This window comes from Podarcis melisellensis, assembly GCF_964234715.1.
Source record: "Podarcis melisellensis genome assembly, chromosome: 16".
Classification (NCBI taxonomy): domain Eukaryota; kingdom Metazoa; phylum Chordata; class Lepidosauria; order Squamata; family Lacertidae; genus Podarcis; species Podarcis melisellensis.
In genome coordinates this window covers 16,111,717-16,133,947 of record NC_138533.1, presented here as the reverse complement: position 1 = coordinate 16,133,947, position 22,231 = coordinate 16,111,717, and the positions used below count along the sequence as shown (strand labels likewise).

Here is a 22,231-nt window from a genome sequence, read left to right as displayed (position 1 = left end):
CACATGAAGGCTCAAGAGCAGGCATCCCCAACCTGCGGCCCTCCAGATGTTTTTGCCTACAACTCCCATGATCCCTAGCTAACAGAACCAATGGTCAGGGATGATGGGAATTGTAGTCCAAAACAGCTGGAGGGCTGAAGGTTGGGGATGCCTGCTCAAGAGAGACACCAGCAAACCAGAATACAGGGAAGAGTTGGAAGCCATAAGAACATAAGAACCTGCTGGGTCAGGCTAATGTCCCACCTAGTCTAGCATCCTCCTCTCAAGGGGCCAAGCAGATACCCCAAAGGGAAACCCCCAAGCAGGACCCAAGCACAAGAGCCATCACCCTTCCTCAGGCTTCTAGCAACTGGTATTCAGAAGCGCTGCTTCCTCTTGTCTGTGGAGACACAGCATAACCATTATGGCTGGTAGCCATCAACAGCCCTTTCCTCCATGAAGTTCAATCCTCTTTTAAAGCCATGCAAGTTGGTGGCCATCTCCGCCTCCTGTGGGAGGGAGTTCCATAGTTCAACATCCAAGGCCCCTGGCTTGGCATCTTTGCTCAGTTGACCCACGTTAGGGAGCAGGTTGTGTGGACTGCTGGTGGCCTTCCCCACCTCAATGGAACACACCATCGCAGGAAAAGAAGTATAGGCCAATCCCTCCTCTCCAATAAAATACAAGTGACCACAGATAAAGATTTACAAACATCTTGCATTTTTATTAAGCCAGTCAATGTGTTCCAATCTTACATAGTGGAGGGCCGTATGCCGGTAAGTCAGGGGCCAGTTCACATCTCTTCCTCCTCCCGCCCAACTCATACTGAGAAGAGCTTTATACGAATGCTCAGATATGGCTCCTGGCCACCTTTAGGACTGCAGATCTCGTAACACGCCCCCCCTTCCCACCGACTTTTGAACTCCCCACGCTTTTCAGAGAAGCTGCAGTTTGGGCCATACCCCAACACCATTTCTGCTGTAGTCCAAGTCTTTGGAAGCAGCCAGCTCTGGTGCGCAAACTGGCATCAGCGGCAGCTCCCCCCCCCCCCAATTTCTCTCCTGCCACCAGTTTTCCCAGCCAGAGAATCTCGGCTGGATTTTTTTTCTCCCTTTCTAGATGCAGAGAACACGCACACAACATTGAAGGAACAGAGTTAAGCGATGGAAGCAGGAAGAAAAGAACTGGAGGGCTATTTGGCACAGCCTACAAGGGTATCTATAGAATTCAAACCCATGTTTCCACCCATGGCTAATGTCCCATGTGAAACACACACACACACACACACACACACACACACACACGCTTCTGATGACAGTCCAAAAGATCAGGTTTACTTGGGTGGATGAGCAGCAGAAACCCCAATTTCCGGGAACATAAAATATTAAGATGGATTTCCCACATGGTTTCTCTCTTCCTGCTTAGCCAGAGTTGTTGGGGCTCTCGAGAGTCATTATCACCCGGGCCAGAGCTTGGTTGTACATCATTGGGTTAGGAAGAGGAACTCCCCCCCAAAAAAAGTAGACTCAAATATGCCCGCTGTGCCTTTGCCATGTGCTAAGCATTAGGTAGAAGCAGCTCATACAAAGGAGACCTTGCACATTTACCATCCTTTTTTCCTTCTGACAAGCCAGTCACAGACTCTCAACAAGTGAGGACGGAAAGAGGGAACTTTTTTAAAGAGAGAGAAAATCCAACCAGAATGTTTTACTGCTTACTAGGAGTTAGGCTACACTGCAGAGATGGTCTAAAGGCGGGTGCGATACTGACGGTGTAGCCCAAACAAGATGTTTCAAAATCCCTTTACTCCTCCATCCACTTAGAGGAAAACCAAGGGCCTGCCCCCATCAGCATCTGCTGCTGAATGATTGCTGGGTAAACAGGTTGGATTTCAAAGCTGAAGGCCACAGGGCCTGCTGTTGGAAGCCAAGTAGGGTGCCGACAGAGCTGGTTGCAAATTTGGCAGGATCTGTTTCCTCAATAGTAATAATGATGATGATAAATTTCCACACTAAACCCTGCTTCCAAAAGAAACAAGGCTCCAGGCTTGAAAGCCTCACCTTTTCGTTTTCTCCAGATCAGCCTGGAGCTCCTTAGCAAGAGTTACTTTTGGGTGAAGTAATCTCCAAATGGAGGCAGAAATGTCAGAATTTACATTTAAAACATCCAATTAGCTTGAGCCGATTATTTTTTCCCCAAGTGGTTTTTTTTTTGGGGGGGGGGTTCATTTATAATTTGTAATCTAATTTTAACTTCTCCAAAACAGTGGCGCAACAAACAGCACATACACACACACACACGCAATGCAGAAAATGTACAGAAGTACTTTTTTGTTGGAAGCTCTTTTGGGAGTTCTGGTGGACCACTTAGACCTCTTTTGATACTCCTTCAAATCCTCCAATACCTATTTGCTCTGGCAGTCCAGCTCACCATTTCTGTAAAAACCCTGTTCAATTCACAAAGGCTGCACCTTCCCCAGTTGCAGGAGGAGCAAAGGAGGGAAGAGAGGTTCTGCCAAACCTTACCCTGCAGGATAGGAGCATTCAACTGCCTGTACTTTAGAAGGGCAGGATTCTTCCCACAGCCAAACCCTTGGAGAATCCTTAGTTACTTGTTTCTCAAAGTACAAAGAGGACTTCAGTGCTGCAAAAGTACCTTACACAGCTGGTGGGCTGCACTCAGCCTGCAGAACTACATACACCCTTCTTTTTAAAAATGCCCATTTTATGTCAAGTCATTTTGCCCTGCCCCTGGTTTTAAAATATATCTCTCAGGTAACAACTCAATTTCTTGATTCCACTGCCTCTTCCACCAAGGCTAAAACTTGCCCCTCACAACTACAAAGTGGTCTAGTTTGCTGGCATTTCTGAACTCTGCACATGCTCTTGTGTACCTTCCTCTCCTCTCCTTGGCCCAGTTTGCATCATGGAAGCTCAAACAGAAAACCAAGTGGGTTTTCTCTCTCTTCCCCTGCCCTCTGCTTTACCATTTCGAGTGGAACAGCCCAGAATCCCTTTAAAAAAACAAAACAAAACCCCAAAGCAAAACCAGGAATGAGCAGGTGAGCAACAAAACAAAAACCTTTGTTTTCAGTGTATCCTCTTGGAGGCAGATGATGGGACTCGTGTTCGGTTGCTATTTTGAGAGCGCTAGGGAGGCTTAAAAAATAATCAAGCACGTGCCAAGCCAGAGAAATCTAATCTATGGTTCCCAAAGGCTGGTGGCTGTGCTGTCACCTTCCTGCCAAAGGTAGGGGCATAATGGAAGCAGCGAAGAATTTCATCCTGGGTGCCTTGTTAGGGGTGGGGAGAAGGACGCCTGGGGCCAAACCCCAACCTTAATGGAAAACTCAAAAGCTTAAGAAACACAACCTGATTAAGAAGAGATCAAGAGGAGCAGGTGGCGAGGGCCAAATACAGAGCTCGCAGAAAACCATCCAAGATGGCGGCACTGGATGGCCCACAAAGCCACCAGAGGCATTGCTGCCTCGGAGGAAACCACACCTGGCTCTCCGAGAAAACAAGAGTGGGAAAAGGGGGAGGCCTGGCTGGCAACTCACCCATTTCTTATTTGTCTGGCGGAAGGGAAGTGGAATGTTCCTCGCAGGAAACTGCTTCCACACCCTTCCAGTATCTTCCAGGCCTGGGGGGTGGGGAAGGAAGACTTGGGAGGTGTATAGGGCAAAAGTTTATTAGGCCCTGAGGTGGCTTCCCCCGGCCCCCATAAGAAAAAGCTAGCTTCAAGAAGAAATGGTTTGCCACTAACCTGCATCTTTCCAACAGTGACCCTTTAGCAGGCTCAACATAAAACACTGGCAAATGTGGAAGGGAGTCAGGCGTAGAGAACCCATTCAGGAACCTCAACACTCAGACCTTAGTTAACCCTTCCTGGTTTATGGTATTTCAGAGGAGGCAGAGAAAACTGGGGGAAGGAAGGTCCCATGGCTTTCTCTGTGGCAAAGGGATACCGTCAGGTTTCCTCCTCCTCCTGCTTAGCCTGCAAAGCCCCCCTTCGCTCCTCTCCAAAAGCTCCGCACAAGAGCTAGGCCTTCATCCCTCCTACAAAAGCCACAAGGAGCCACAGAAAATAGGGTTTGTTTGTTTTTCAGGGCAAACCAAGAAACCCAAAGCAAGCCCAGTAGAAGGGCCACCATTTTCTAGTTACCTGTTGTCTGGTGAACAGGGGAATAGAAAGGGGAGGCGGATGAAACAGCACCATGCAGATGGACGTCTAACCCCAGGGAATAAAAGGAGAGCTGTAATGTGGGGTTTGTTTCCTCCCTGGCTCAAGCAGCCCAAGATGGTCTATGACACCACTCACAAAACGCAACACTTTATGAGAAAAGCAAGGCGTGGGAAGATGGTGCAGTTTTTGGACAGGCAGAGTGGAGGGTGCAGGAAGGGAGGGGAATGAGGCCCACTGTTTCCTTTTCACAGCTAACTCATCCCACCCCCACCCCCAAGGAAATAAATAATGTTTTCATTCGGAAGCTTCTTATAGAGAGCTGTTTTGCTTTGCTGAGACAGGATCACTGTTCCCCTGCCACCTTGACATCTTTCAAACACTCAAAGGTGAAGGAACCCCCCCCCCCCGGTTTTGGGGGGAAGGGGGAGACAAGGGAGGGGAAAGAAAGAAAAAACAAGAGGGGTGTTCATTAAGCATAAAAAAAGAAAAACACAATAAGGGGAAGGGGCGGAAATGAAATAAAAATGGGAGAGAAAACGTCCTCCTCCCCATCACCAGATTCTGAAAGAGCCTCCCGCAAATCCTGATCCCCTCTCTCAGGACCACCGGCTCTTTCGCAGCATGGATCCGGTGGCAAAAAGTCACAAATGTCGTGTTTTTGTTTCAAGCGTAGGCGGCAAGCTGCCTGCAGGATCCTGGAGACGAGAAACCAAGCAAGCTTTTTGGAGATGAATGGAGGCCCTCCCTCCCACCGCTCACACCCGTCCCCATCAGCTGGGAGAAAAGGAGACCACCTCTCCTCTGTCCGGCCGAGATCTGTCTCTCTTCCCCAAGCGGCTGCGTGGTCTGCCACAGACACCGCCCGTTTGGTGAGATGGGAAGGGGATGGCGGGGGTGTGGATGTGGGGGGGTGTATCGTGCACACGCCCAGCTGCTTGTTTTTCATGGATTGCCGCGGCGGCAGCTGCTTCGTGTCCAAATATCGCCTGTGGTTTTGACTTCTTTCGTTCCAACGCTGCGCGTCCAAAGACGGGGAGACAGAGCTTCAACCAACCCAGCGGCTTCTCTCCCCTCAACCCATTTCCTTCCACTGCTTGTAGAATTCCAGAACGTTCTTTATCTCGACGCTGGCGTTGGCTGCCGCCTGGATCGCAGACTGGGGAAAAAACAAGGGAGTTGGCATCCAAATGCAGTAAGGCCCTGGAGGGGAGGTACTGTTCTTTGCATCTTGCCCAGTAACCCGTGGATGTAACCATCCTCACCACCCTGAATCTCAGGCCTTTCTAGCCCTGAGTTCTGTCTTCCAACAGTATCTGGGCAGCTGAATCCTGGGAAAATCACAGGCAGAGCATGGTGGTGAAAGTGCTCACTTGCTGCCAGCAACAATTAAATAGTAAAAATGGAATCTTGCCTCCTGGCAGATTAACCAACTGAAAGCCTATCCCACCACGTCCCCAGTTACTTTCAACCACTACTTTGCACTCATCATGTGGCAACGAGTTCTGCAGATATAAATGTTGTTTTCGTGAGTGGTACTCTCTCTCTATTTCAACAAAGACTGCTTTTTAAAAAAGTATTCCATACCCCAAGTCCAAAATATCATCACGAAGCCGGAACAGTTTGGTTTCAGACCACACTCACCTTCATGGGCGCAGAAATCTTGCTTGGGTCATCCAGCTGGAAGCCTGTGAGGATGGTCACCATCCCACTGGAGTCATCTTCGCTGCCCCCTTGAGAGGTTGTCAGCTGTTTGCAGCTATCCAGTATCTTATAGAGGTTCCTGTTAGATTAGTATTGAGGCAAAAGAGAGAAAACAGTGCCACCATTTGGCTTAGTAAAAACAGCTCTCTGCTTGTGAATGCAGCTTTGCTTAAAATTTGATGCAGGTTGAAGCAAATGCTTACCAAGCATCTAGATCTTGCCTCTTCAGTTTATGCCTCTCAAAGCTTTTCCCAGCTTCTTTCTGGCAGCGGATGTACCTAGAGACAGAAGATCACACATTGGGTGGATGTGTGCATGTGTTCAGTACAGCTGAAATTGCAAAGTTATTTGCAGTACATTTATGCATATTTATCCCAATAACCCTGCTAAGCAGTGTCCATGTTTTCCAGGTGAGAGAAGCCAGTTGTTAAAGGAAGATTTGCTCAATGACCAAGATAAAGCTGAGAGAGAATCTGAACCCAGCTCTTCCCAAAAGCTTCATCAAAGTTAAAAGTCGCCACCTGGCAGTGGTGGCCCTACAGTTGTGGGAACCCTCCTTGGAGAACTCTGCTCAAACCCCTTGCTTGAGACCCTACAATATACTGTACTGGTTCTCCTGCAGGTCCCTCTACTGCAATTTTATCAGAAGCTGTTTTTTACTGCATGGGGTTTATTCCACTGTTGTACTGCATTTAAGTTTTATGGTAAGCTGACTTATAAAGACTTGACCTAAAAGGTGGAGCAGAAATCAAAAGAAACAAAATACAGTGGTACCTTGGTTTACAACCACAATCCGTTCCGGAGGTCCGTTTGTAAACCAAAACAGGTTGTAACCCAAGGCACGCTTTCGCCAATGGGGCCTCCCCCCCAAAATTGTTCGTAATCCAAAAAAATTGGGTTGCAATCCAAAAAAAGTTTGCAACCAGGACACGCACTTCCGGGTTTGACATGTTTGTAATCCAAAACGTATGCAAACCAGACTGTTTGTAAACCAAGGTACCACTGTAAATATTTATTATTATCAAAAACAAAGTTCAAATGCCTGCACACCTATACTGGGAAAGGGATGGAGATGCAATGTTTAAATTTTTATTGCAAACAGGTATTCACATTCGAGGGCAGGACCCAAACAGCTGTTTTACATATGAGAACTGAACAAGGTGTATGTGTAAAATACAACCTAATGAGACATCCCAAGTGTGGCTGCTTCTTAAACACGGTTCTTTATTACCTGTTCCAATGTACAATGAAAATGAATATTGTTGACCTGGGGACTCAACCTACCTGTTTCCCTTTTTAAATTCTGCCTCTAGATATCGGATGCTGTCACGAGCTCCCGCATTCTCTTTCTTCAGGAAGTCTAGGCCATCAATTACTAAGGATCGAAGAAAAACATGGTGGTTACATCTTCTGCTTCCCTTAAGGCAACTTTTTCTGGTCACTGCCCCCTTGGTTCCACAAGCTCATCCCCAGTGCTCACTATCCTATAAAAAGCATTGTTCAGAACAGCGCTTTGCACAATCTGCTAAGAAACACACAGGAAATAGTTAACGACCACACATTTATTAAAGCTCCAATTAAAACTGGTTAGTTTAATTGTCAACAAAGTAGACAAACCTTTACTGGTAATACAGCTGCCCACCTGCCTCTTAGCACGCCCCCCAGGTAATCCCACAGCTCACTCACCCCCCCAGGGCAATCAACCCTTTCACTACCTGGCAACAGCAATTGTCCTGCTCAGGATACCAGCCCTGTGGTGGGAGGGGCCACTTACCTGTCCGTGGGATGATCACAATAAACCTTCCACTGGCAGCCAGCTGCCTGATGGTGCAGAGGTGCTGGCAGAGAGCCTGGGTGTCGGGGACCAGGTAGGGGGACATCACACACTGTGCTTTGGGCTGCTGGAGGCTCCCTTCCAGCTGCGACACCTCCAGCTGGGGAAAGAGAGAAGGAAGCAGGAGCGTTAAGGGAAGAAGCTCTCAGCAAGAGCACCAAATCTGTTAAGGAGTGGCCCACCCTGTGTTGTCAGATGACCAGTCCGTCCAGCAGAGTACAAAAAGTTTTATGTAGCAGGGTGCAGGTTCAACCCCACACAACTCCAGGTAGCGAAGCTGGGGAAAAGACTCTTCTCTGCTAGAGACTCTGAAAAGGACAAGACTATACTGGGATTTGTATGGTTTGACTCAGTTCGTTGCAAGATTTCACAGAACTGGCTTCAGCAAGAATCCAGAGTCTCAGGCAGGAAATCTTTCTCAACACGAACTGCTCAAGATCATTTTTTAACAGAATAAATCAGGGACTGAATGATGCGTATAAAGCATATGCTCTGGCCTTTCCTCTCCCTGCATGATTGTGTAGGTCACTGTATTTTTTAGTTATTTCATAAAATTTATCCACTGTTTGATATATTTTTTTAAAAAAATACCCTTCAGAGCAGTTTACTAAAAATTATCAATAGGAAAAATTAACAATAGTTTAAATACTTTTGAAAAATTAAAACAGACTAAAAGCAGATTAAAACTCACACCATCTTTTTAAACCACTTGGTAGACTTGGTTTTTAGCCGGCGCAAAAAAGAGTACAGTGAAAAGAGCTTGCCTGCCGTCAATAGGCAGGGAGTTCCCAAGTATGGGTGAGGCCACACTGCAACAATGAGTTCTTACAAACGGGGAATGGGTATTATGAACCAGTTCCACCAATCATGAAGACTCGCTGTTATTGGTACCCCAGGTTCTGACCAACAGAGCTGACAGGCCTGATCAGTTTACAGCGCAGGATGGGAACCTTACCTGCTGGCATCGTCCTCATTCAGTCAAGTGCATTGCAAGCTATGTCAGGTGCAGGCACAAGCGATACAGCCTCCCCACCCCCACTCCAGGTATTTGGAGGCCTCCACTGACTTGCACTTGCCTCCCCCATCCATGCACAGTCCATCATCATACCTGCAGCCGAAGCTGAGCCATGTCTCTCATGAGCCTGTTCCGGCGAGCTTCCTCTGCGGCCTAAGGGAGATCAAAGGGAATGATGCCCATCAAACTGCCTTTGCACCTATGGTCCCATTCCACAACTCTTGAATGGTTCCTCCACTTCCTTTCGCTATCCATGGGCGGTGAGATGGTTAGAGGGTGTTGGAACTATGACCTGGGTTCAGATTCCCACTCGGCCATGGAGCTCACTGAGTGGTCTCAGTCATTGCCTCTCAGCCTAACCTACCTCACAGGGATTGTTTTGAGGATAAAATGGGGAGCAGGGGGAGAACCATGTACAGCCCCTTGAGCTCCTTGGAGGAGGTGGTGGCATATAAATATAAGAAATAAATCTACTGTAAGGTCACAAAGGCCTAAATATGCAATACAATATAAACAGCATAAAATTGCATGCTCTGAATACTCTCCCCCATCCCCTAGTTGAAATGTAGACTGCAAACAGTCTAAAGGACCCCTCTTTTTTGCTGACAGCCACAGAAATAACACTATAAAGTATTTTTACACTTTCCCTAGACAATTTTTTTTTATGGGCAAAGAAAGTGCTAAGTGGAGGACTAGAAACTTGGCTACTACAAGTCTTTTCTCAGCCATTCACCCCTGAAACTTCCATCAGATGCTTCCCATGCATTTTCTGATATTTTCTCAGGCTTCACCGGTGGCATAAACTCACACATGGAAGAGAAGAGCTGTGCAATGCACAGGCATGTGACAAGACAGGGAATGCAAGAGGAGGTCCCTGTATGGCTATCAAGCCTTGCGCTTCACTGGAGCATGTTTGTTGTGTCCCACTATTCCCCCCCCAGCCCACCCTGGAAAAGCTCACCATGCGGAACTGGGCCTGGGCCTGCTGGAGCAAGCCGTCCTGCTCTGACTGAGCGATGCTGATGAAGATCCCAACCTCCGGGTTGAACTGAAGAATGCTGCCTTGCAGGTGGGTGATGAAGTGTCCAAAACTCCGGATGCAACAGATGCGAACCACGGACTGTAATGAAGAAAGAGGAGGACCGGGTGGGTGGGGAGAGCAGGGAGCGCATCCACTTGAGACCGAGATGGGAGCTCACACACACTAAAGCAAAGCAAAACCTCCCCTCCTGAACACCTGAAAGGCTACAGGAACAGCTGGGACTTGGGAGGGCAAAGGATGGGCCAAGCTGGCTGAGCTCTCGATGCAAAGGATCAAAGGGAATGTTCAGCCCTGCTCCCTGCAAAGAGCTCCTACGCCAGAAGGATCAAACCCCACCCAACGACACCAGCTGACTGACAGGTGGGTGTGGTTTGGGAAAATAGCCTCGTGCACCAAACTGGGCTCCTTTGGTGGGACAGGACTGGCCTGTGAGCTAGAGGTTCCCCACCCCTGAAGTCCTGGAGGAAAGGTTCTACTTGCCCTCACACACCTTGCTCCCCCCCCCAGTCCAGAAGCCTCCCATTACTTCTGAAATCCAGGACCAAAACCAGCCTCTTACCTCCTCCACTTCTGCAAGGAGAGGCCTGTCCTGATCGAAGTTGAACCTTTTGTGCGCGTTCTTCAGCGGGGGAAGGTTGCGGAGGGCCATGTCCTCTGGGAGCAGCAGGCAGGCAGGCAAGTCTGGCAGCTCACACCCAGGCAGCATGCTCTTCACCTCGTTGCAGAGGAACAGCCCTGCGCATCAGCAGTGGGGAGGGGAGGGGACAGAACGGCGGCTTTATATTTCTGGGTCACAGGGGCAGAAGGAGGAACTAGAAAGTCACACAAAACGCTAGTCCTCAAGGGCACGTCTAGTCTAAAACTGGGACTTCCACAACTCCTCGTGGTGCTAGCTCCACCACACATGGGAGTCGACCTTGCAGAAATCCCAAAGGGGGAAGATGCTCCCAGCCTGGGATGCTTGTGTCTCCTTGGAAGAACTGGGTTGGAGCTCAGTGGAAGACCAAATGCTCTGCGTGTAGAAGGCTCCCCAGATCGATCCCCAGCATCTCCTCCAGGTAGGGATGGGTAACAAACACACACACACAGAGGCTGTTGCCAGATGAAGGTAGACAGCACTAGGCTAGATGAGTAACTTGACTCTGTGTAAAGTGGCTCATTACATTTCCATATCATGACCAGCTCTGACAATAAGCGCTATTCAATGGTGGAATGGACAACCTTGGAAGCTGGTGGACTCTCCATCATTGAAGGTTTTTGAACAGAGATTGGGGATGGGGGCATCTACCAGGGACTCTGCATTTGTGCATTGAAGGACGTTGGGTTAGATATCCCTTGAGATCCCTTCCAACTCTACAATTCTATGATTCTGATTCTTTTCATGAGGCATATAGAAGACCTCAGCAGAAGCTTCCCTCTCTGAATCCAGACAAGCCGCCATCAGGTAAGCAAGTGTGGCCTTGAAGGTGGAACTGGGGGAAGCTGCTCCCACAGAAAGGGGCTTTGTGCTTACTCCACTGCATAGCATACGAGCTTGGTAGACTTTTCCAGTTCTTCTGGAACTAAGCAATGGAATTCCAGAAGAACGTAAGAAGTCTACCAAGCTCAGGTATTGTCTATGCAGATTGGGACAGTAGGTCTCCAAAGGTTTCCAGCAAGGGACATTCCCTGGTTCACCAAGAGATGGTGGAGACTGCAAAGTGAAGGTTCCAGGTTCAAAGAAGTCACTCTGTGTGACTAGACTTCCCACCATCTCTCCCCACTTAAAAACTAGGTGTAAAGCACGAAAAAGACCCAGGAAACTAGCAAGAGTGCCTGAACTGCACAGGAAGTTGAAGTTCGAGTGTCGGGGATTGGGGGGGGGGGAAACCATAAGAAAAGGAAATTTCTTTTAAAAGTTACCTGAGTCCTGAAGGTCTCCAGCTGAAGGAAGCAGGTTCAGAAGGACAGAAAGTCTGTTCCATAAACTCTGAGAACTCTAGAGGAGGGAAAAAGCACCACAAACAAATGCAAGTTGAGCATGTGGTGAATATTAGGACTTGGGCCAGAGATCCAGGTTCAAGCCCTTGCTCAGACTGGCCAGCTGCTACCACCTCCCAGCCTAACCTACCACACAAAGTCAGCGCAAGGATAAAATGGGATGCCCTCAGGCCCAAACTACAGCTGAGAGCAGGGGGCCCATGAAGGTCTGCCCTTGAAATAAAGCGCAAGAGGGTGGGTGGGTGTGCATAGATTTAAGGTAGAAATGGGGCAAGAATAGGGCACTGGAACACTCAACCTCTCCCACCCACCCACAGTCCCTTTCTTCCCCAGCTTGGCTTTGACTGTGGAATAGAGCTCAGCTGGGAGAAATTTACCTGGGAGGGAAGGGCTCACAGCTCCCCTTGCTACTTTAAATCACAAGGATTACATGAAGTGTGTATTTGAAGGCATGGGTCTGTCACCCTCACATTAGTTTGAGGTCTACTTGAAATCCCATCCTTTTCCCTACGATTTATCTGATAAATATCAGAACTGTGGGTCACTTACACCTCCAGAGCCCCTTGCCTCTTAGCGCACATGCATGCATGCATGCATGCACGCACGCACGCACACACGCGCACACACACCAGTAATCCCACTGCCCCACCAGGGCTGGTACCACCCACTTTGGGACCCACTGCTTTTATCAGTTACTTCTACTTTTAGCAGTTAATGGCAAACTGCTTTATACAGGCTGCCAACTGCAGTGGTTGAGTGCACAAGATAGAGGCTCATTCACCAGCCCAGAGGTGTAAGCTGAAGAAGTCGTGTAAGTGGGATTCTCCCCCATTACCCCTCCCTACCTGTGCACACATGATGATGAGATCAGTGTTGGTTCTCAGCCAGTCCAGAAATACTTTGACAGTCGGCAGCAACCCCTCGTTGGTGATGATCTCCAGCTTCTCCTGGAGAGAACGCTCGTTCCTGCAGGATTTACTGCTAGAGACGCTCTCTTCCGACTCAGAAACATCGTCTTGGACAAGACAAACGGATCGTTAAAAACAAGGAACTTAGATAATTAAACAAGGAGTGCAGATTGGAAAATGCAATTCCCCTCCAGAGGAGAGACACCCACCTACCCTGCCAAGTGCTTTTTATTTGGCCCCTGGGAATCAAGAGGTTTTTTATCAAGTTTGAATCTAGAGGTGATGAAAAGCAGTGGCTGGCACCTTCACAGAAAAGAAAATCACTCCCTACGAGCAGGGATGGTGGAGAAGGAGATTTAGTGCACAATTTAGTACACCACCCTGCCTCAACTTCCTTTCTGCCACGCTTCTGCCCCCATCTGCAGTATAAATTTAAAGCAGCACCATACCACTTTAAAGAGTCATGGCTTCCCCCAAAGAATCTTGGGAAATGAGGTTTGTTGAGGGTGCTGAGAGTTGTTAGGAGACCCCTATTTCCTTCACAAAGTTACATGTCCCAGAGCGGTTTAACAATCAATCCCTTTTCTCAGGGAACTCTGGGAATTGCAGCTATGTGGGGAGGAAAAGGGACCTCCAATTAACTCTTAGCACCCTTAACATATTACACTTCTGAGGATTCTTAGGAGGAATAAGCCACAACTGTGATATGCTGCTGCTTTGAAGGTATAGTGCAGATGGGGACACAATGTTAAAGGTTAGGAGATAAGTTTGTCACCCCACTTTAAGACAGCAATGTTTTGGGGGCACGTAGCTAATGCTGGCCTGGAAACGGATATCAAAGGAGTTCTCATCTTGCCCCCTTCCCCACTTACACCTCTGGGTTGGCAACCGGGATCTGTGTCACCCAGATCTCGCCCACAAATCACCCTCTACAAAATCCTAAGTTCTTTCCACCCCACCTCTGCTCACACACCCTTTTCTCCATTCATGGAAGGGATCTCCTTTCCAATCTAGCGTGCATGTTCTCTCTCTCTCTCACCTTGCTCAGTCATTTTGGACTTCTCCACGTCCCCATTGACACATGGCTTGCTGTCCGCCACCTCTTTTGGGGCAGGCAGCTCACAGTTTGGTTTGAGGAGGACGTTGCTGAAAGTGGGGGCCAGTCGGAAGCAGCGCTTGGTCTGGAAGAGCTGCGTGGACATGGCCTGGAGGTTGCTGGCTATACTGGCATCACTGGCGCCCAGTAAGCCTGGCCCGTTGGCCACAGGAGGCTCCAGCAGGGGCTCAGTCTTGGCAACGCCAGGGCTTTTCAAGTCCACCAGCCTGCCAACATCCCCTTCCGCAGAGTCCAAAGCCTCCGGGGCGCCGTTCTTCATGCCCTTGGCTTGGCTGCCCCCCTCGGCGTCTGGCTCATCCTCCATGTCTTCCAGGTCCGAGCGTGACTCCTGGCTGTTCATGTCCGAGTCGGTCTCCACGTCAAAAGCCGCCTCGGCCTCCTCGTCGCTCTTCTCTGAGCCGCTCTCTGAGCCGTCACTCCCTTTGGTGGAATCCGGGCTGGAGTCGGAGTCGAAGCCCTCGCTCAGGTCGCTCTCGTCCACCTTCTGGACGTGACGGCGACGGCGCAGGCAGGAGAGGCGTGAGTATTTCTTGCCCTTCTTGCTCTCGCTCTTCCGCTGCTCCTCGCTGGGTCGGTGGTTGGCCAGGTCCCCTTCGGCTTCTCTCTCAATGGAGTTCAAGGATTCCCGGGCCTCCAGATCCTCTGCAAAAGAGCAGCCAAACACACATTTTTGGAAACTCTTAAGATACGCAAACTGGCTTGACTGTTTATACCAGTGGTTCACGAAGTTGACACTCCTGGGGGGCGGTGGGATTACCTGGGAGGAGGGGGCAAAGGGGCAAGAGATGGAAGGGGGCGCTGGAGATGTAAATAACTGCCAGATTTTTGGAAAGCTGGTCTCACTGGATAAAGTTCATGCATTTTGTTGAATTAATTAAACTAAATAGTTTTAACTGAATTTTGAATAACTGTGGAATTCATTCTTGCTGTTTACAGTGGTACCTTGGTTGTCAAACAGATTGGCTCCCAAACAAATCGGCTCCCGAACACCGCAAACTCAGAAGTGAGTGCTCTGGTTTGTGAACGTTTTTCACAAGCCAAACGTCTGACACGGCTTCCATGGCTTCCGACTGAGTGCAGGAAGCTCCTGCAGCCAATTGGAAGCCGTGCCTTGGTTTTTGAATGGTTCTGGAAGCCGAACAGATTCCCAGAACGGATTAAGTTTGACAACCAAGGTACCACAGTATTGTGTTATTATCTTCCTCCAGTGAAGCTGAATGGTGGGAGATTCATGACAGGCAAAAGGAAAGACTTCTGAACAGAGAACGTAAGTAAAACTAAGGTTTCACTCCCATAGATCTAGTGATGACCCCCAACTTGGATGGCTTTAAAAGGGGTTTGGACAGGCTATCACTGGCTTCGATTACTATCTTCTGTTGGGGTTGGGTCCTGTTTCCCTGCTCCCTATAGGTATTTGGCTGGCCACTCTGTAAACAAGGTGCTGAGCCAGACAGGCCTTTGGTCTGATCCAGCAGGGCTGTTTTCAAGTTCTTACAGACTGTCCCCAAAGAACTTCCCAGGATCCCCTTGGAAAAGTAAATAACTGTTAACCAGATTATTTTCACCACTGCCTGCCTCGTCACAGCGTGGAAGATGGAAGGCAAGGATCTTAGAATGGGCAAACATAACCCTCCTTGCAGCCCTCACCTGTGCCATCATTCCGAAAGGCTGGAACTGGATTCTCGCCTTCTTCCAGCTCTGCTTGCAGGCGAATATTGACGTGGTTGATGAGGTGCGAAAAGAGGGCCAGTGTGAATGCAATGGCTGCACTATACTGCTTGGAGCCTGTAAGGAGAGAGATGAGGCAGCATCAGCGTCAAGGGGAACTGGCAACTGAATGGGGAAAAACAGTGCCTGCAGTATCCATGGGGGAGCAAACTCCATAATTATGCATTTACCTATATTCAACTGCAGGCACCCAAATGCCTTTGGGCTTCTTTATGTGATCAAAGTTAAAATTCTTGTGAACTCACTGTTATTCAGAGATTTTAAAATCCTTTCTGCAACAAAACTAAGAACTCCATTCAGCCACTTGCATATATCATGTGCCCCCTTCCACAGGAGGGTCTGGCGGGTGGCAACTTGTGATCAGGCTCCCTGTTTGTGAAATGCTCTACCTGGGAAGGATCACTTGGTGTCATCATTACATAGGCTTCAGTCGCCAGGCAAAAACACTCCTTTTTAACCAGGCCTTTGGCTTTGAACAGTCTATGGCCTTTTAGAGAGTGGGATGTTTTAACATATTATCCCATCCTAGTTTTAAAGTATGTGGGTTTTTTTGCAAGTTGCTTCAAATTGCTATGGCAAAAAAGAAACTAACAAATTTAATAAATGCTAATGCTAATGATGTGCTAAATACCCAGACTCTTTGAATCTATGAACTGTATGATTCTATGAAAAGTGAAATGAAATGAAAATGCTTCGATCCCAGATTTAATCTGTGAGCACCTGAGCCCAGGAGTCAATGATTGTGTTTTATGAAGTGGATGCTCAACCACCTCATCTTTGCTGCTGTTCTGGAAACAGGAAGAGTTTGAGAGATGCTAGCTCAGTTCAACCAATCATATTATAAGGAGAGGCCGACAGGGGCAGCTTAAAACTTGCACACCAAGTCTGCAAGGAGGAGGACACACCACACACAGCCAAGCTGCTCACCTGCCCTCTTGAGGCTGTGGACGCTCATCAGACAGACAATGACCATCCGGAAGATGAGGAGGTCTGGCAGGAAGGAGTAGCCATTCTCGCACTCCTCTTCGTCGTCGTTGGCAGAGCTCGTGTTGGGCGAAGAGGGCAAGTAGAAGAGGCAGAGGTTGAAATCCTCCAGTACCGACTGGCAGAGAGACGTCAGCTCAGAGTCTGCAGAACTGAGAGGTGGGTGACAAGGAGAGATGAGCCACAGAGGGTTGTCCCACAGCAAACAGGAGGTGCAAGCAGCTGAAACAGGTCAAGCCTCTCCAAACCCTAGGCAACCACAGTGGTTATACAACCCCCTTAATGAGCTATCTTAGAGTCCTCATCTGTAGAGGCTGAGCCAACGAGTGGGTAACTAAGAACCAGACAACCCCGATACTTGATCTGAGGGCACATTCTCCCCAAGGTGCTTTAGACTCACCTGACAAGTTAGGAACTTAAGAAGCTGCCTTATATTAAGTTGGACCACTGGTCAATCTAGATCAGTATTGTCTACACTGACCAGCAGTGGCTCTCCAGGGTTTCAGACAGAAAGCCTTTTCCAACCCTACTTGGGACTGAACCCAGGACCTTTGGCATGCAAAGCAGATGCTCTACTGCTGAGCTATGGCCCTTTCTCAAGGGCCAAGGGTGATGCATCCTCCCTAGTGGTGGGAGCCTCTCAACCGGTAAAAAGGCAATGCTGTCAATCCATGACAAAAATGCAGAAGAGTGTTGGAGCAAGGAATTCTCCTTCCCCTCATGGGAAGTTATTCCCTTAAGATTGTTAGACCAGTATATTATCCCAATGTAAAAGTGCTTTGCTTCAGCTACATAATCTACCAGGAGTTAACAAAACAGCACAGTAAGAATAAAGACGCAGAAGACTCACCTGCTCTTTGGCTGAAGGAGGCTCTGCAAGTACATGAAACTCACCAGTAACCTCTTAATGTCTTTGCACCTGCGGGGGGTGGGGTGGGGTGGGGGTGGAGTTGGGAGAGGGAAAGAGAGGAGGAAGGGCACAATTATCCCAAGGAGGTAGTCAAGGAAGATTTTTCAGTGGTTTCAGATAAGGCCTTAGTGCCCAACAGCTCTAGCTCCACCCCCAAGACTACTAGAAACAGAGTAAGTTCAGCAAAGGAGAAGGCATTTGTGCAAAATGGGGAACTGTGGCAAATCTACTCAAGCTACTTATTTTCTACAGATTGCAGAGTTCACTTTGCTTGGCACAGAATCTGGACTGTTCCTTCTCTTTCTCGTCATTTGGTCATTTTCACCCCTCGTAATATAATGCTTTCTTAAGACTCTGAAGAAGTCCTATAGCTATGCAGCTAGCACCACAAAGGCAAAGAAAATTTCAGGCACAGCCAATATTAGTATGTGGCAGGCACATTTTCCAATTTGGAATAGGAGGGAGGAGAATCCAACAGCAGCAGCTTTGGCAAAGGACCACTTCACTCACCAAAGTGCACTGGAGCCTCAACTGAAGAGCAGTCAGGAAAGACAAGTAGTGAGAGTCCTAATGCTGAATAAGCCTCAACTGCACAAAGCCACAGTTTTCCATCTCTCATGTGCTCCCTGGCATGTCATCCCACTGGGGTCAGTCACAGGTGCTTCTCTATGGAATTAGGTAATGTTCACAGAGGCCGGATAACACTCTACCTCTGGACATATGTATCAGAACACTGGACAGATTTTGAGATTTGATCACCGCAGGACTGAACCACAGTCCTTACCTCTTTTTGCTGGGTGACAGTTTCCTGGTTTCACATTTCTTCAGCTGGTGATACATTTTGGCCGCCTTATCATACAGGCGTTTGAGATTCCCATAAGCACCTTCAAAGGACACTTCAGACTGGATACTAAACAGGCACAAAACCCCAAAAGAAGAAATGTTAAATTCTCAGTAAAACCCCAAACAAGCAGCGGGTTACACTTGACAAGGTCAAAAGAGCAGAATTTTGCCACCTGCAGAATTTATTGAAATCAAGCAAGTTTGCACTTCTTTGCTTGTTTCACTTAATTAGTTTTACACTTGTGATACTTTGAGCAAAGCTCTGCAAGTCCTTGGCTGCATCCAGATGTCATATTTTGTTAAGAATGACATTTCCTTCCTCCTGGCATCAAAGCAGAAGTTCAGAAATTTTCACTTCTGGTTTCAGTTAAACAGCTTAGCATTGTATTCGATGCCTAAACTGTGGCTAATCATAACCATGGCTTGCTGGCACAAACCAGAGTTTTAAGCTGGTTTGTTTCAAACAAACCATAATTAATAATAGTTTGCCAAGTTCAGGCAACATGACTAGCTGCACTGAATTGAAAACAGAAGCTTCAAAATTTCTATTTGTGGCTGTGCTGGAAATAGGAGAAGGTGCAATCCCTGTGAGGTCAGAGTCCTTCCCTTCACAATAAACCCAAGGTACAGCACTCCCCTGTCAACCACTAGAAATCTCATTCAGTGTCCCCTCTGGTTTCAGTCACTTCGTCAAGCATCACTCACACACCCAAGCATGCAGGCTGATTCACACCATTCCAGAGCAAGAACCCCATGTTTACCACTGAGCAAACCTCAGCTAATCCTCTCATTAATGTGCCTGTTCATTTGACAAAATTACCAACACCTCTTTCTCACACACAGCTTTTGGGTACGTATCTAAAATGTAACATGAGAGAGGCAGAGTCGCTCATGTTTTTAAGTCACAGAGCTCCACATACCCATCAACTAGGATAATTTTCCCACCCTGTCTAGCATAGTCACCCTCTTCCACAGAGTTCTGAAAGAAAAGTGTGGGATTCTCTCTTCTTTGTAGAGAAACAGTCAGAAACAGGACTCTCTCCGACTACACAAATTAAGAGAGCAAGTGTGATATAGAGGTTAGAGTGTAAGACTAGGACTGGAGAGACGAGGGTTCAAATCACCACTCAGCCATGAAGCTCACTGGGTGACCTCAGGCCAGTCACTCACTCTCAGCCTAACCTACCTCATAGCGTTGTGAGGATAAATTGGGGGTGGGTGGGAGGAGAACTATGTACGCCACCTTGAGCTGACTGAATGAAATGTGGGCTACAAATGTAATAAATAAATAAACAAACAAACGACAGAATGCCTTGCCTCTCCACTGAAGCTCCTATGCATGCCACAGGGTTCAGAGTATGAATGAGGTCTTCCCACCTTTTCAGGAAGGTGGTAAGAAACAGCTTGAGAGGAGAAGAGGAAAAGCCACCAGAAACGGCTATAATTTTGCTTTTAAAAGGTCTAGGAGGGAAGGGACATTATGTTTCTGAGCAGGCCTACAAGCTCCAACATTTGTGGCGTGGAAAGACTCGATCAACAAGCACATTTCCAAAACCAAAAAATGAACCCCATTCGTACAATATTGGAACCAACTTAGATCTGGAGAGGTGACAGCACTAGACATACTAGCAACGATGGAATCTTCTGAGTTGGCAGGCCTCTTTGGGGAGACTTACTCATCTCTCACTTGAAGTTTACAATGTATTTTAAAAATAATTAAAGCAGAAATTCTGTGGAATCTGGTGCCTAAAACCGACTTGCAAGCTACACAGAACCCCGCTCACAAGTTCCTGGGATTGATTTATTTTTAGCTGCTTTTCAAGGACTGACAGCCCAAGGGCACAGGCTGCACGCGCACTTGTAACAGAGCAACCAGCATCCAGGCAGTCAGGTTAGGCAGCTATGGGAACCACATTCCAGCTATGCACAGAGCAAGAAAGTCAACAGGCGATATACACTGCACAGTGAAAAGTCCTCTCTGCCCCAAAGCAACAGGTGGACTCACTCTCCTTGGGAGGCACACTCACCAGCGCAGGTAGCAGTAGGTGGCTTCCACGTTGTAGTAGTTGCTCCCCGCCAATGTCCCCAGCTGGTTAAAAGGCATACCTGTCCCAAAAAGGCAGAAGTGAGTCAGCTCCACGTGTGCCTGTCCAAATCTCCCAACAACAACAAAAAACCCTGGAGTCTAGAATCCCACCAAGGATCTGCGGCTGTACTTGACCAAGTCATATTCAGAACAGTCCCAGTGAAATCAGAGGGCATGATCAGCTTAACACACTGATTTCAACGGGTCTACTCATACACTTGTGGGGGGATTATTGTTTTTGTTTGTTACTATGGTGTGCAATTTTCTGTTTTTATATTGTAAACTTCCCTGTGATCCTCAGATGAAGGGCAGCATAGAAATTTCATACATACATACAACCCATGGCCTTTTTGCAAGTACATGGGGCTGCTCTTCCTTACTTTGCAGGAAGACTGCTGAAGGAATTGTGTTAGAGCCCATAAAGGACCAGAGATAGGCTCCTTCCAGAAAGGCATATCCAGTCATTTCCACCATTTGAGCAGCTGGAAGGCAGAACTTAAGAGGAACCCAAAAGTGACAGGGAGTGGGAGCTTGATCATTCATCCTGCAAAGCCTGAATCCCTCAGCCCCCTTCCCTTTATGGCCAGGCTGTGTCTAAAGCCCTGGAAGCAGCCAAAACAGCTTTCAAAACATCTGTGCAGCCTGGTCTTACAGCTGTCATCAAGATTTTACAGGCCAGATCCACACAGGCTGAGCTTCCACAGACCCAAGAACACCGTTTGAACTGTGGAACTGTTTTTTATTGGACACAGGAAGTTGCTTTGTGGAAACAGTTCTTCAAAAAGCGAGGGACACATTTTTAAATACATAAAAATTGGCTGATGGACTGGCAATGTTGGTTCTGCCAATTAAGTGACTTCTTGTTGTGCTGGCTGAGAGACAGAGGCAAGGGGTTCTCCACCACCTTCCTGTCCAGAGTAACCAGAAAGAGAAAATAGCTGCAACAGTGGGAAAGGTTACTGCCAACTCCACCACGGCCCTCTGAATCCAGGGAGAGAAGTCATGGAGGCACACAGCGATGCTGTCGTTCTCCCACATCCATGGTTGACGGGCTGGGTGGGCCTGAGATGCTTCCACAAACCATGTGGGGAAAGTCCTGAAGCTGTTGAGCACTGGGGATTTCTCTCAGCGGACAACACACAGGAAGGACAGTGTGCATGTACATGATACACCCACATTGCTTTCAGCTTGGGAGATTACCATCACAGGCCTGATTTAGCTCAGATCTGTCAAAGAATCCCTTGCTCCATTGCCTCCAACAAGAGCCAAGAGCAGCCCGAGGCAGGGCAGTAATTTACAAATACTGACCATCTTGATTGTGAGCAGGCTGGCAAGCATTCCAATGGGCTAGTAACTTGAAGACAAAATTGCCTGGTAGACAAATCTGGGCGAAGGATCATAAGACATGGACCAAACACTTACCAATTTGTGGTGCAACAGAAAGGGCTTGATAGTAAAATCTCTCGGCCAGCAATTCTGTGTCCACACCTGCTAATTCGTTCTGATACCGAGCTGATGAGGAAGAAGCACACACAAGAGACTTATGGATTGCAGTAAGAAAAGGTGTAGAATTGCAGCACAATGTGACAAAACCATCTGGGAGGCCTTACGGGCAAGTGAAATAGTGAGGCTTTATTCAATAAATGAAACAAATTCACATCTCTGGGCAGTTGGAAAGTTTAAATAACTTTTCACAATCCTCTTGAAGTTACCAAAGTCCAATGCAATATCTAAAAACACAACATAAATGCCTCCAACTCTACAGTGGTACCTCGGGTTAAGTACTTAATTCCTTCCGGAGGTCTGTTCTTAACCTGAAACTGTTCTTAACCTGAAGCACCACTTTAGCTAAGGGGCCTCCTGCTGCTGCCGCGCCGCCAGAGCACAATTTCTTTTCTCATCCTGAAGCAAAGTTCTTA

The 22,231-nt window shown here is 47.9% G+C and overlaps 2 protein-coding genes across 3 annotated transcripts in view; one reads left to right on the top strand and one right to left on the bottom strand.

Moving 5' to 3' along the window:
- Positions 1 to 22,231, top strand: part of LOC309359452 (uncharacterized protein) — a 190,788-nt gene that overhangs the window by 67,237 nt on the left and 101,320 nt on the right. The window lies entirely within an intron of this gene.
- The window catches only part of SMG5 (SMG5 nonsense mediated mRNA decay factor), a 28,858-nt gene continuing 11,097 nt past the window's right edge, over positions 4,471 to 22,231 (bottom strand). The window contains exons 6-22 of the mRNA XM_081893134.1: positions 21,735 to 21,824; positions 20,254 to 20,332; positions 18,168 to 18,293; positions 17,324 to 17,392; positions 16,417 to 16,625; positions 15,409 to 15,546; positions 13,684 to 14,403; positions 12,582 to 12,751; positions 11,659 to 11,734; positions 10,316 to 10,491; positions 9,676 to 9,834; positions 8,808 to 8,867; positions 7,640 to 7,799; positions 7,150 to 7,240; positions 6,069 to 6,143; positions 5,806 to 5,944; positions 4,471 to 5,320 (exon numbers count right to left, since the gene is read on the bottom strand). Of these exons, the coding sequence (XP_081749260.1) occupies positions 5,237 to 5,320; positions 5,806 to 5,944; positions 6,069 to 6,143; positions 7,150 to 7,240; positions 7,640 to 7,799; positions 8,808 to 8,867; positions 9,676 to 9,834; positions 10,316 to 10,491; positions 11,659 to 11,734; positions 12,582 to 12,751; positions 13,684 to 14,403; positions 15,409 to 15,546; positions 16,417 to 16,625; positions 17,324 to 17,392; positions 18,168 to 18,293; positions 20,254 to 20,332; positions 21,735 to 21,824 (2,621 nt within the window). The 3' untranslated portion in view covers positions 4,471 to 5,236. The remainder of the gene's footprint in view (positions 5,321 to 5,805; positions 5,945 to 6,068; positions 6,144 to 7,149; positions 7,241 to 7,639; positions 7,800 to 8,807; positions 8,868 to 9,675; positions 9,835 to 10,315; positions 10,492 to 11,658; positions 11,735 to 12,581; positions 12,752 to 13,683; positions 14,404 to 15,408; positions 15,547 to 16,416; positions 16,626 to 17,323; positions 17,393 to 18,167; positions 18,294 to 20,253; positions 20,333 to 21,734; positions 21,825 to 22,231) is intronic.